Source organism: Rhynchophorus ferrugineus, unplaced genomic scaffold, assembly GCF_030347505.1.
Source record: "Rhynchophorus ferrugineus isolate W39M unplaced genomic scaffold, kcgeb_rfMv2 rfM4, whole genome shotgun sequence".
In the NCBI taxonomy this organism is placed as follows: Eukaryota; Metazoa; Arthropoda; class Insecta; order Coleoptera; family Curculionidae; genus Rhynchophorus; species Rhynchophorus ferrugineus.
In genome coordinates this window covers 47,086,071-47,101,722 of record NW_027472583.1, presented here as the reverse complement: position 1 = coordinate 47,101,722, position 15,652 = coordinate 47,086,071, and the positions used below count along the sequence as shown (strand labels likewise).

General features: G+C 30.2%; 1 protein-coding gene across 1 annotated transcript in view; it reads right to left on the bottom strand.

Annotated features, from left to right (window-relative positions):
- The window catches only part of Tsp (Thrombospondin), a 38,515-nt gene extending 23,115 nt beyond the window's left edge, over nucleotides 1-15,400 (bottom strand). Inside the window, exon 1 of the mRNA XM_076402134.1 lies at nucleotides 15,120-15,400. Within this exon, the coding sequence (XP_076258249.1) occupies nucleotides 15,120-15,201 (82 nt within the window). The 5' untranslated portion in view covers nucleotides 15,202-15,400. The remainder of the gene's footprint in view (nucleotides 1-15,119) is intronic.
- Nucleotides 15,401-15,652: the final 252 nt, after the last annotated feature.

Below are 15,652 nucleotides of genomic sequence, written 5' to 3'. Positions count from 1 at the left end.
ATGGAACAAGAGTCTGTCATTTAATCTCTATAGAAATTACTTATAGAGGGGTTTACCACTACGTTGCGACGCAATTACATTTATTTATATTTAAGCAAATTGTCTAATTTTTGGTTAACGAAAATTTTTCTGTTTTTTTACTTGAACCGTGACTGTTTCTGTAATATTTATGACTTGAGAAAAGAATTATGAGGAGATAATATAAAATATCGCATTGCGTCGAATGCCTGGTGAAGCTAGGTCGAGATAAGGAAGGCACCGATCAAGCAGAAAACACGTGTCTAGCAAAAAGTGTGTCTCATCGGCTTTTGTCGAATGTACCAGATAATGGGGGTTCAGGTACCGAGACTAGACCTCAGTGAAATAGAGATTTAACTTTTTTTAAAAGAGGATTGTCCGATGTTCAATACACTAAAGTTTTGGTGCAAACCTATTCAGGACTTGAATAGTGCGTATTACCCAAGTAAGAACACATTTGTTAAAGTGCCATCAGTTAAAAATTTAATAACTGCCTTGAAACCCCCTCGTCGCAAAGAAAAAGGTTGTGTAATTATCGGAATAAAAATATTGGCTTAAGACTACTTAACTAAGATAGTTTGAATTTTTTTTGGGTCTATTAGAGCTCCTGAATTCAGGAATATACATCCTTCAGCTAGTATGTTTGAGAAATCATAAAGCTTTTTGAAGATAATAAGGTGCGATATATACTTTTGGATAAAACGTTAAAAACAAAACAGGGAAATGCTCAAAGTTTGCTTTTAGTATAAGAAAACAAGAAGACAGAACTCTAATAGATCCTATTAAATTGAGGACACAAAGTAAATATGAACAAATATTTACAGATTATATTTATTTCATCCATAGAATTTTATTTAGTAATGTCTAAAATGTCCAACAGGTCAATTGAAAAGTCCCCGGCCTAACACATCGATGGCCCTACTAGAATTAAATCCATATGATTTTAGTTAGCCCTAACCCTCAAAAGATGCGTGTATACATTTGACAGCTGTCGGATCATTAGTTTGTGAATTATAGCAATTTGAGTGAAGCAACTTTTTTTATTGTGAAAAAAATGGATTAAAAGGAATTTCGCGTGTTGATGAAATATTGCTTTTGGAAGGGAAAAAATACAGCTGAAGCAAAAACTTGGCTTGATGCCGAGTTTCCGGACACTGCCCCAGGAAAATCAACCATCAAGGATTGGTATGCAAAGTTTAAACGTGGTGAAATAAGCACCGAAGACGGTGAACGCAGTGGACGCCCAAAAGAGGTTGTTACCGACGAAAACATTAAAAAATCCACAAAATGATTTTTAATGACCGTAAATTGAAATTGAATTAAATAGCAGACACTCTAAAGATATCAACTGAATATATACATCATATCATTTACGAATATTTGGGTATGAGAAAGCTCTGTGCAAAATGGGTGCCGCGTGAGCTCACTTTTGACCAAAAACAACGACTAGTTGATGATTCGGAGCAGTGTTTGAAGATCATTAAGCGTAAGCAAGTCCAAAGGGAATTATGTTGATTAAAACAAAACTAAATTTTCCAAAAAAAATTATTTTACTATGGTAGGCCGGGAACTTTTCAATTGACCAATTAGTAATAATTGTTAATTTGTTGTGTGTTTGCTAATTAATTTTTATTCATTCGATTAAAATAGCCATTTTCTAAACATTTTAACCCTTTAAATTCAGTAGTATTGATACAGAGGTCAAGCAAATAGACAATTCCTAAAAAATATGTATCTTATAATTTATAGCTTAAGACCCCAATCAGAACTGGCTTCTGATTATTCGTTACTCACCGGTGTATTTCACAGCTTTTATACAAAATCTCATGTAATTAAAAGTAAAAAAATGATGTTTGAGAAGGTAAAAGAAAGGATTGCCTTATTAGATTTGCAATAGCTATGATAAGGTCATATATTATGAGAACTCTACATACAAAAAATATGATATAAAGTTAGCAGTGAAATAGGTCTATTATATCTTCAGCAAAACATTAATTGAGACAAGATAATGTTATACATATGGTGGCTGTGAGTATATGTGTACTGAAACTTTACCTCTCCTCTTATTGTAAAGCTATTGAAATTTTGATATATTAATTTGTTTAAAGTTGAATAAATTTTAAAAAATACGTCATAATTTCCGTTATTAAAATAACGAGCATAAGAAACTTTCTAAACTTTCTGTGTATAAAAGACAACACTCAGAGCACCAAGAAAGCCATTCTGTGTGAGAATTATCCTTGCACCATGCGAGAAAACTTAAAAGCATTCCAAAAATAAATTCTAAAGATGTTTGGAGAGAAACATCAAAACAATATGACCCAATTTTCAATAAATGAGAATTGTATTATATTAAATTAAATTGAAATATAAATGAAAATTTTCTTCATTTATACATTTTTTCTACTTCCAATTGCTAGATAATAATGTATATATTATTAGCACATAATTATAGCACAAACACAAATATAGCACAAAATTGAAGATTGATATAAATAAAGATCATTAGTTATTCCTACAATCTATTCTTGATTTTCTCTTCCTTCTTCTATTTAGTCCACACATATTTGGGAACAGTGTCTGCTTCTTAATGACTGTTACTGGAGCTGTATAACTTAAACACATAAAATTATTCAGTTCTATATTAATCGTATATATATTTTTTTAAAGCAATAATAATAATTAGGTTTTATTTGTTTATGACTGATATACTATAACAATATAAATTTTGGACACTTGTTTGTCGAGTCAAAACAGTTGAAAATTAATTTTAATAGCAAATAATACAATAATAGTACAATAAACAATTTTACTGCATTAACTACATATTGTAAATACTTATGTATATTAGAGGAAATTATGTGACTCAACTTCTAATAAAAAATTCTTAGAAAGACATCATTGGAAAATCATACTCCATATGTGGTATTAGTCATAAAATGCATTGTGGTTATATGTGGTGGAAAACTGTTGACTTCCTCAAAAATAATAGAAACTTCAGTGAATTGGATCGTATTCAAACAAAATCCGTAAAAAACCTAAAATGTAGTTGTACCTTCACAGTGAATATAAGTCAAAACTAATATAATATATTTAGTGGTCTGCTCAATGTAAACCCAAAAATATATTATGGTTAAGTTATGCGTTTTTCAAATAGCTATTTCCAATTGGTTATACCAAACGAGACAAACTAAAAGAACTGTTTAATTATGAACGTTTTTATCAAACACAGCTTTTTCTCAAAATATTTTTGTGGGAAATTGCCGCTGACGATTATTACGAGGATCCCAAAACTGTAGTTGTTGAGCCTCCCATGTATTGGGTACGACGCCAGTACAAAGACAAAGACAATACAAAGGCTGCTGTACATCTTATGGGACATGATAAGAAAGTATTATTAAGAACTCCTGGAAATTTCAGACGTTGACTGCAACGCCAGAAATAGCAGCTGAACAAAGTAAAGGTAAAGGTAAGTTCCCACACGCTGCATATTCACCAAACTTGGTCCCTTTTAACTAGCATTAGATCAATGCGGCCTTAGTAGATTAAAAGTTCAAAGTGTTTAACAATGTGAGTCAATTAATTGAAGCCTGCAAGTATCTTTCACGACTGTATTCATGGATAATATTTCCAAGTAAGTTCGTTGTTGGCTATATTTTTATTTGAAATAAACTTAATAGAAAATTTGTAAAATTTTAGTTATACAAACAAATGTCCTTTATCATTTTTTTTTAAATGAATTTTTCAATAAGGTAAATCATATAAGGTGCTTTTATCATATTTTGCATGTTCTGATAATTTTTTCACTTTAAAAAGGTATTTATTCGAAAAAAAATTCCAATAATACTCTACAACTTCTTCCCATCTTTCTGATAACATGGCGATAACATCGATATTTCTGATAACATCGCATCGAAATAATCTTAGTCGCACTTCTTCCAGTGTGCCAGCCAAGCCAATCTACATTGATCTAAACAAATGGTAATCAGAAGATCCCATATATGGTGAATGCCCCGGGAGCTGCACCTTCACATTCGAACTGCTACCGTTTCTTTCAGAATTATTTCAACATGTGGTCAAGCATTGTCATGCAAGAGGCTAACTGTTACTGGCTATTGCTGGTCTTTTTTCTAACAATACCTCATTAATTTTGCTGAATTAACGTCGGTAGACAATTCAGTTTTAATACCTCAATTCATTTTTTCTGCCACATAAAATTCCTCCCTTTTTGTCTAGCAAACAGTGTAGCAATTTTGCAACTGTTAAGCTATCTAAAAATTCTCAGAGTTTGCATAGCGTTTTCGTAGAATGAATCGTTTTCAAACTGTTTTGGGCCGTCAAGCGGTTCTTTATCAATGATCTCAAAATCATCACCTTTAAATCATTGAAACCAAAACCACAATTGGGATATAATGAAGCAGCAATCATCATAATGGACTTCAGGTGATATATTTAAATCAATCAACAAAAGTAATGAATCTCAAAAATGCTTTTTTGAGCGTTCCATGATTAGTATATATATAGTAATTTTTTGATACATACGTCATTAAGATGTTTAACGTATTTCCTGTCGCAATTTGTAAATTCGTTTTAGAATCAGACAGTATTTTCCTTCTAATTTTATTCGAGTTAAAAAGAGATACAATGCTGAGTGGTTAGTTTGAACACGTAAATGAATGAGCCTGTCAAAGGCGTCCGGTTGTCAGAGGTATGCAAAATTCTTGAAAGTAATAGTGATAAGAGGTTATAACTCTAACCTATGAACTATTGTGGCTGTATAATTAACTGTAGTTTTTAGATGGACTCTAATGTTAAAATAAATTATATTTTATAACATTTTTGTTCATTTATTTCATTTAGATTAGAACTTTGTTGTATGTCAAACCAAAACTGAAATAAAACTCAGACTTGGTGCGCCACACTTGAACAGACTATAGCAAACTGTTATTTTGTATAAAGAAATTTCAAAACCATCGAATTTAAAAGTTAGGTTAGGTTCACATTTTCACCAATAGTTATGGCTGATTAAAATATATTTAAGCACTTAATATTTTTCTAACAAAATGAAACCAGGTTTTCAAAATGTGGAACAATTATTGAGGAACAGCCTTATAGATTATTAATAAGGCAAAGGGTTCAACTCAATTTGACTTCATTAGATTAAATTATATTTTCAATAACTAAATTTATTTTTAGAGATAACCTACCGAGTCAAACATTTGCTGTACGAGCTGTACTACATCACGCCCACGCCATACTCGTCATAGCCGTGTCAAAAGACGATTGCTAAGGATATTAAAGTAATCAATTTTAAACGTAGCATATCAAATTGAAAGGTCAATCTTTGCTTATTTGCACCGTCTACTCGTGGGCGAGTGGTGAAAAAGAAAAATCTTAAAAACATATGGCGCCATCTGGATAGATTGTGATTTTGTACGATGATCTCATGATATGCTTTCCCGCATATTTACGTCGAGGGTATACACCAAATCAGACAATGAAACACGTCGAAGTAATTTAGTTTTGGTGATTTTTAGTGGGTGACTCAGTGCTGTTTGTTGATAATATAATAACAAAACGATTTACAGTATGCAACATTTATTCAGTTTTCCTACCACTAAATTACGAACGGGTAACTAATTTTGATTAGATAAAGCAAAATTAAGTAACTTTAACACTGTAACATTTGGTTTTAATATAACTTGAAATAATGTAATTAAATCTCTACAGTGCATATGATTACACATAATATAATTTCAATTAAAGAGATTGCATTTTATTAACTTTTGGGTATTTTATTAGTTATTGATAATCGGAGGATCCACTTTTTTATTATTTAATTATTACATTGTTACTAGTCGTTTCCGGCTAACCTACAATTTGTCTTTATGATAAATTAAATCTATTTATATAACTAGGAGGACCCATCGGCCCTATCTCAGTCTCTGGTGAAATAATGTTTATACATGTCACTGCTGTATTTTTTATTATATGCACCTCGCTACACAACACTACACAAAATCAGATGGTTTGATTCTTTTGAGTCTGTGTCCTGTTCTGGTGGTATCCAAAAGCTGCAATACTTCAATATTCTCATGAGAATATAGTATTTCCTCATGCCCCCTTTCAATTTTCTTGATTTCTTGACTGACTGTGAGTATCTGAAGGTCTCGATGTAGGTAGTCAATCCTGTAGAATTTGGGTGCGCCCACAATAGTTCTCAGGACTTTGTTTGTTTGTTGTGATTTTCTTCCAAATAGCCAATACATTTTCCAATATTTCAATTCCAGTTCTTTTCTTTTCTTCTTTATATGTTCCTTCCAGCGTAGTTTTGCGTCAAGATTCATTCCGAAATATTTAGCGTTGTTGCTATATGGAATGATGTATGGTGCTTGTACGGTCTGATTGTAGATGAACTGCACATGCATAGTTTACTTTCGGTAATTTTTATTTTCCAAGCTTATATCCAATTATTCATATTGTCACTTGCCTGTTGTAATCTTCGAGTAGCTTCTTCACTATTGTCTTCGACAGCTAAAATCGTAGTATCATCAGCAAATATAGCTATCGTAATATTCTTCATTTATGGTATACCAGAAGTGTAGAGTAGATAAAGCATTGGCCCCAGGACACTTCCTTTTGGTACACCTGCTTTAACTTCTTTTATTGTAGAGTAAGCTTTTTCTTGTTTAACTTTAAACATTCTGGCTGTAATGTATGATTTTAGTAGTTCGGTGTGTTGTTTTGGTAACATTTTCTGTAGTTTATGAACAAGGCCTTCATGCCAAACCTTATCGAAGGCTTGTGCTACATCTAAGAATATGGCTGAGCATAACTTTTTACTTTCGTAGGCTTTTTCAATAACATCCGTTATTCTGTGGACCTAGTCAATTGTTGAATGCTTGTTAATAAACCCAAAATAGTGTGTTGGTATTAGATTTTTTCTCTCTATGATCTGTTTTATTATTTTCAACAGGATTTTTTCAAAAACCTTAGATATTACTGGCAACAGTGATATAGGTCTATAGGTTTTTATTTCGTTTGGTGACTTTCCAGTTTCTGTTTTATTGAACAAGGTTTTAAAACAGTTGTATCCAGATATATGGTATGCTCCATCGTATAATTTAGCTGCTTTAAATATTATTATGGCTATTTAATGATTCCCTAGAAATATTTAAATATGCAAAATATAAATATAGAAATTATGTCTTAATGTTGACAGTACATGATACTAACCCCCTTGCTTGCTCTAATAAATATAAATTTCTAGAAAGATATAATTCGTAAAGTGCTTGAAAACCAGTTGAGTCTAGGTATATCGTATTCTGATTTTATAGATACTTAAAATATTAATGTAGATGTTTAATGTAATTTAATATTCGTAAAAATTAATTTACAAACAAATTTTAAATATAGAAAAAAATGTCTGAATGTTGTGTAAATTATTATATCGTATCACTTAAGAAGTCTTTGATATAATTAAGAAACATATAATTTTTTAGAAATTCAACTTTATTCATCAACATACTTCTCTTCAAAAGTATATTTCTTATTCTAACGTTACTCTCCAAGTTTTTCTCAAGGATGATTTGGTTTTAGACGTTAGATAATTGTCGTCATCCATCCATCCAATCCATTGTCTCAAATACGTCATCAAAATAGTAGTAGTAGTTCAAAATTATTCGTAGGTGACTTTAAATCTCTAGTAATGCTTTCAATGAAGTTGTACTATAACGCATTTTAAATGGTCGATAGAACATTTTTGATAGAAGGCAGCATCGAGAGGTAATGGGCTTTGAAATTATCGAAAATTGTGACGGTGCTTATGATAATGTATGTCTGAATGAATACTAGTGTCAGGATTGCTTTGCTTCGTTGCTTGTGACAATAATGTGGGAAAACTCAGAATTGAAGCTCAGAAAAGTTTCACAGTGGCTGCAAGAAAGTTGATATTAAGTATTTAGTGGTACTGGAGGACTAGTAAGGCAATTGTTCATGACCTGCTCGTATCTGGTCAAACCATCACTTTGTCTGTCGACAACTAAGACCATTGACACAGGCGATTAAAATAACGAATTAGTTGTATCATTTTACAAGAAAAGTAATAAAAGGTCAATCGATTAGTGTTTGAAATTTATGTCAATACTTTCTCCCCATCCCATTATTTGTCTCTGTTTAAATAGTCATATTTAAACTTACCATCAGCAGTATGTGTCACTTTGCTGAAGTGTAAATAAGATATTTTTACATTACTCCAAAGTTGACAGCTTTACAAACTAATAAATTATGAAACTTGATGGATTTTAAACTTCCTATATAATAGAAATAAGAGAACCGATGAAAAGTTGGTTGCTTTTGGAAACTTTTTAAAATAAACCAATATTTTCCGTAAAAAATATCAACCAATTATTCATAAGGCATCTTTAAACTTAATTTTTTTTCACTCATTTGTAACTAAAACTGCTGCAAAAAGACAACGTGTTCTTGTAAAACTTTATGGAGTTCATCTGAACAGTTTAAATGTTAAATGAGAAAAATAAAGAATGTTTCAACGGACTGAAGCTTGATGGATTTTAAACTTCCTATATAATAGAAATAAGAGAACCGATAAAAAGTTGGTTGCTTTTGGAAACTTTTTAAAATAAACCAGTATTTTCCGTAAAAAATATCAACCAATTATTCATAAGGCATCTTTAAACTTAATTTTTTTTTCACTCACTTGTAACTAAAACTGCTGCAAAAAGACAACGTGTTCTTGTAAAACTTTATGGAGTTCATCTGAACAGTTTAAATGTTAAATGAAAAAAAAATGTTTCAACGGACTGAAGCTTGATGGATTTTAAACTTCCTATATAATAGAAATAAGAGAACCGATGAAAAGTTGGTTGTTTTTGGAAACTTTTTAAAATAAACCAATATTTTCCGTAAAAAATATCAACCAATTATTCATAAGGCATCTTTAAACTTAATTTTTTTTTCACTCACTTGTAACTAAAACTGCTGCAAAAAGACAACGTGTTCTTGTAAAACTTTATGGAGTTCATCTGAACAGTTTAAATGTTAAATGATAAAAATAAAGAATGTTTCAACGGACTGAAGCTTGATGGATTTTAAACTTCCTATATAATAGAAATAAGAGAACCGATGAAAAGTTGGTTGCTTTTGGAAACTTTTTAAAATAAACCAATATTTTCCGTAAAAAATATCAACCAATTATTCATAAGGCATCTTTAAACTTAATTTTTTTTTCACTCACTTGTAACTAAAACTGCTGCAAAAAGACAACGTGTTCTTGTAAAACTTTATGGAGTTCATCTGAACAGTTTAAATGTTAAATGATAAAAATAAAGAATGTTTCAACGGACTGAAGCTTGATGGATTTTAAACTTCCTATATAATAGAAATAAGAGAACCCATAAAAAGTTGGTTGCTTTTGGAAACTTTTTAAAATAAACCAGTATTTTCCGTAAAAAAAATCGACCAATTATTCATAAGACATCCTTAAACTTCTTTCTCCTTAACTAAACATATTTATAATTTTTAATAATCTGTTGGCATTTTAATAAAGCTCTTAATGTCACTTTATACGTATATAATTCAAAAATGCACTTTACCTGCTTCAAACTAACCACATTGTCTTAAAGTGTATCCTCATCTATTTTAAATCTAATCATCAATTATCATCTAATTATCAATGAATCATTGATCACTTTACTTTGATTTTGCCAACACACTATAAATAATCAATTACTTTGCAATATGGAGAGTTATATAATCTTCCGTTAAACAATATACCTGAATGACATCCCAATTTTTATATATAAAATTATTTCGGATATAGAATTAAACGTTGGAATTAATCCCGGATATATTATTTAATATAATATATTATTTTTGTGAAATATGGCGTACCGTAACCTAATCGATTTATTCGGTTATGCCTATCTTTATTTAAATAATTTCTTCCCACAAAAAATATATGTTTCATCAAAGTTTATACAATAAATTCCGACGCTATGTGCATTTAAGTACATAGCGGAGCAGTCACTCATCTTTTAAAAGAAACGTCCCAATCAAGTAGTTTAAAAAATTGTATATTTCCTCCTGCGTTGTTTGCCTATATTCATATTCAAGGTCCTATGGTAATATTGGACGTAGGATGGTTGTAGTCGCACAGCCAACTGGATAAAACGAACACAGTTTTCTAACAGAAGGTAAATTTTTAATTCATTGATCGTGCAGATACAAAACAATTTAAAAAAAAACACATGATTGACTGGTATGTAGATAACGTTACATTTACAATTACAATCAGTGCGTAAAGTACTTAATAATCCATATACATTAAATAACAACATAATAAATACATAAATAGTTGTTATTTAAACGTATAGCTATATTAAATATGTATAGATACTCAATATTAGCAACATTAATAGCTGTTTAGAACAATCTACCATCTTTCTGACAACATATTAGTACGAGGATTAATTAATTAATTAATTAATATCTATATACAAATTTCAAAAGTATCCAGCTGTCTCACTGGCTCTTTCTTATTAGAACTTTTTTCTAAACAAAAAATGTATAAAAATCGTTCTTGATACAAATGTTGTATTTTATTAATTATATAATTATTGTTTTAAAAGTGTTGCTTGGAAGTGACAACAACATCGAAATTTTGATATTGCGGTACAAATGGCGAAGTACTATCTCAGCTGAACAAAGCATATCATCAGCAAATATAGCCATCGTAATATTCTTCATTTATGGTATACCAGAAGTGTAGAGTAGATAAAGCATTGGCCCCAGGACACTTCCTTTTGGTACACCTGCTTTAACTTCTTTTATTGTAGAGTAAGCTTTTTCTTGTTTAACTTTAAACATTCTGGCTGTCGATCAGAATCAACAGAAAAGGAACAACAACACAAAGCAAAAAAAGGTATTGACAAGGCTTTACACAAAGCTGGCAAAAATCAAAAATTTGAACGATGAATCCCAGGCGAACAATTATGATGATGAAGTGTATATTTCTTGTGACAATATCAAATGTAAAAAATCCCAAAAATTACTGTCTCGAGCCACATGAAACATTCACACCAAACCAAACAAGACTCCTTAAAGAAGTTTATTTTGTGTATCTAAGGGGACATAAACGGTGTACTTTATTGCTAATTGTAATTTTATTGTTTCCTAGTAGATGTCACACATTTTTGATAGTACTTATATATTAATATAGATTCTGCTTCACAAAAATATCAAATCTTGTTATTATTATTATTATTATTTTGTAACTAAAACTGCTGCAAAAAGACAATGTGTTTTTGTAAAACTTTATGGAGTTCATCTGAACAATTTAAATGTTCACGCGATAACGCTTATATTAAAAAAAATAAGGAATTCCAAATATTTGGTATCACATAAAAATAAACTGGTCAATTAATTGAAGTTGTGAGATGTCAATTCTGTATGTTTTAATACCAGAAAAAAAAAAACATTGATACATCATATGGAAGATCACTGGTGATAAAAAGTGAATAAATTACAACAATCTAAGAAAAGTAAAAATGCATTAAATATTTAATTAAAAATAGTGCAGGACTATATCTTGTTGTTATTCACTTTCATTCATTTCATTTGAATGTTCAAAAATGTTCTCACTAGAGTTTCAAATATTTTTTTGTTATAAGCTATATATAAAAAGTTATTGCTTTTTTAAATCACGAACTTATAATTTTACTTTTAAGTAGACATGTGTTAACCGGCTTCTATCTACTCACCATTATTTGTGAGAAAGAGAACGTTAAAAGGTATTGAGCTTTGAAATTATCAAAAACTGTGTATGTGCTTATGATGACGTGTTTGAATTAGCATTCGCTCAAACACACGTGACCATAAGAGTCAGAATTGCTTTGCTTCCTTGCTTGTGACAATAATGCAGAAAATATCATAATTGAAGTTCAGAAAAGCTTCACAAATGGCTGCAAAATCCATATCAACGTTGAGGAAGTTGATGTTAGTGTTTAGTGGAATTGTAAGGGGATTGTTCATGGCCTCCTGATATCTGATCAAACTGCTTGTCAACAATTAACACTATTGAACTAGGCAATTAAAATAAACGAAGCAAATTACTAGTATCTACAATTTTAGTTCAGTAGACATGTGTTGATTGGCATCTATCTACTTACCATTATTTGTGGTCAGACATATATAAGGTTTTCTAATTTATACTACTGTTTAATTAAGGGGTATTCTAGTCTAGAAATTTGGAAAAACCTTTTTTCTTTCATATTATCAAAGCTCAATGTATTACAATTATGCCATTAAAAAAGAGTAAAAAAAATATTTTTAAACCCCAGATTTTTTTTGACCAGTTTTATTATTTTCGAATTTTTAAACATAGTAATTTTTTCTTTTTTAATAGTTTTATGTTGGTACGATAGAAGACTGTATAGAAAAGGCTGACACTAAATTTTCGGTAGAACACGTTATCTAGTAAAATTTAAGATATCATGTCAACAATTTCGAGCAAAACGCATTTTGAGAAAAGTTTCGATATTAGATATCACATCACACTAAAACATATAGGGCATATTTAATCCCTTTAATGTTATTTAACTTATCAAGTGTTGAAAGTAAATCATAGGGTAATAAATTAAATCCCACGGGAGGTTTTGTTTTTTTTTATAAAATTTCAAACAATTTTTGCATCGAATTATTACTGATGATGACAATGTAACATTCAAAGTGAAAATCGAGCCTCACTCATCTTCGCCAGATATTCCTGCACCCACAAACTTGTTCCAATCAATGGCGCAGAACCTATCCGTTATGACAAAGCAACTAGCTAAGGAACAAAATGGTATGAATCAATTTTCAACGTTTAATACAGTAAAATATCATACAAATTACAAATGTTATGGTTTTCACTCTAAAGTTATATATAGAGGTTTTATTTGCAATCATTAAAACACGAAACCACAAAAAAGATCCCAAGTCTTAAATGGTTTCTCAAAAACGCCGTCACAACTTTAAAAACATCATAAAAATAGCAAACAGGTCATTGGAGATTTCTGGAAAGGCGAGCAGCAGGATGCGGTCACCACCGGCTTTATTGATTCATTAATAACTGCACTGTTATCTCTGTTCTAATGAATTGTTATTTCGAATGAAGTCGCCACCGCCAACCTGATTAAACAGAACATGTTACAAATCGAAATGAATCAAGCACACTATTTTTTGAGGTTTTTAAACAATTATTCTAAATCGTATCCATTGATAATTTTCTTCTGTCCTGCCTACTATCAGTTTATTGTAATTATGACTCCTTTTAATGTATCATAATTAGCTATAATTGTTTACTATTTTATAAAACTATTTTGTATTGTACCTATTTTTGGTCATCTGAATGGATAATTAGATCATTAAAATAATTTAAAATTTATCGACCCATTTATGACATCGATATTGGTGAATGTGTAGGCACTCCAACTGCTCCCATAAAATAAATTTCTGAATATCCCACATGTTACAACCATTTACATATGGTACTTACATCAATGCTTAATGTAATTTCTTAAAAAAACAACTTCCTTTTACGTTAATCCTCCTTTAAAATTAACCCCCTCTATTTTAACAGTCATCAAAAAATGTTTTAAAAATATTATTTTTTTCGTCAAATTGACAATTTTATATTTTAACTGTCAATGTCATCAATAAATAGATAAAAAATATTAATCTGAAGTCTACATTAATATCATTAATTCCATATATCACTACAATTGGTATATATAATACGTTAAGTTTTTGAAGCTCAATCAAAAAAGCGAAACTGTGTTATACTGCTTTTTTATTTGTAATTTTAAAAAGATAACCTCTGTAGAATATCCTACGTCCCTAGTATCAATGGTTACCGCTAAATCAGGGGTAAACGAAATGAGCCCTTAAATTTGCTTGCAAAATATGAAAATATGTTCAATTAGGAATATAAAACAACTTTCCTGTGATCGGAAGAGTTAGTTAAAGACACGTTGGGTGATTTATTCTCAAATAATGATTGATTTAAGTCCTTGATACAACCAAATAAGTGGTATAAATTGTTGAAAATAAATATTGCTTAATTTGTATATGGTGTTTTAAATCAACTTGACCTTGCTTTATTTAGTTATATTTTATAATTGATTCAATTTTATTTTTATTAGGAACTAACAAGCAATGTTTATTATTTATTATTGATAAGTATTTTAGAAGTAATGATAGTTCAATATTATATACACATATTCATTGCACAGAGTAAGTAAAATATAATAAAATATTCTCTATAAATTAACTTTGACAGCTGCCAAAATAATTGAACTCAAGTGATATATGATATAAAATAGACAAATATTTCCGAACAATTAGAAGAGTTATTTGTTAATAATGAAAATAGTTCTCTGCCAAACTGTAAGTATTCGTACATCAAGATTATGAAACACTGTTTTTAAAGAATATTATATTTATGTATCTTGTTTTATTTATTTTTTATAAGCTATTGTATTTACATTTTGTGAAGTTTTAAGCACTAATACTTCTTAAAAAAAGGATATGGCATGCATTTTTTTAACTGGATATGTTATCGGATCGATTTATATTCTTCTGCTGTAATAATAATCTTTTTTCGTCTATCCATAAATCTCGAAGTTACGAGCGCCCCAACCAGGAAACAAAATAAAAACCGAAAATTATTAATAACCGTTTCGGGTGAGGTGTTATTTTTGAAACCATAGTGCAGTGTGTTGAACTAGATCAAAAGGAAAAGCGCATCTACGGCCTTTTTAAACTCTAACATAACACAAGTTAATTAAAAGAAAAACTTCGTTGTAGAAATAGATGTTTTAGAATCGGTACCAAATATGGAACATGTGTAGGTATTAAAGAAATAAACATTTTCGTGTTACTCAACCAGTTTCTACGAAAAAGGTTTAATATAAATCAGGTGCGTTACAGATTTCCATATAAAGTGAAATCAGGCTTATGTAGAAACAATTCTACTGGCCCGTATTAGATTATTTTTTGTTGAAAATAAAATACTGAACCTAATGAAGAATACAAAATATTACCTAGGTCCAAAGTGGCGGATTCCACGATCCATGCTGTGCCTAACAGTAGCAGGAGCGTTGTCGGTAGCCCTCTGCAAGCCATCCTCTTGTCACTCCACAGAACGCGCCGCTTTCTGGAGATTGTGTTAGTCGGACGCGCGGCCACTGGACACTGATACCTCCTTGACGACGATGTCGGCACGTTATGTGGGCTCACACACCAGATATCTCCTCCTTTTTCGTCATTCAAACGACAGTTGATTTTTCCTTCTTGAGTTTTCAGGCTTCCAAAAAACAGCTTTAGCTATTATTATTTTTTCACAAAATCTTAAAATATCTCATTCAAATTTAATGTTTGTATATTTTAATATTTATGGGACGAAAAAAATTCATTATTAATAATATAATTATTGAACTACTACATTAACATTATTAATTCATATATTCTATAATAGTTTTAATATTTATTATACTATTTTTCAAACATAACTAAATTTATTAAGTTGTGTTAAAACATCAAACAAAGTAAAACATTCAAAATTCAAATGAACCCT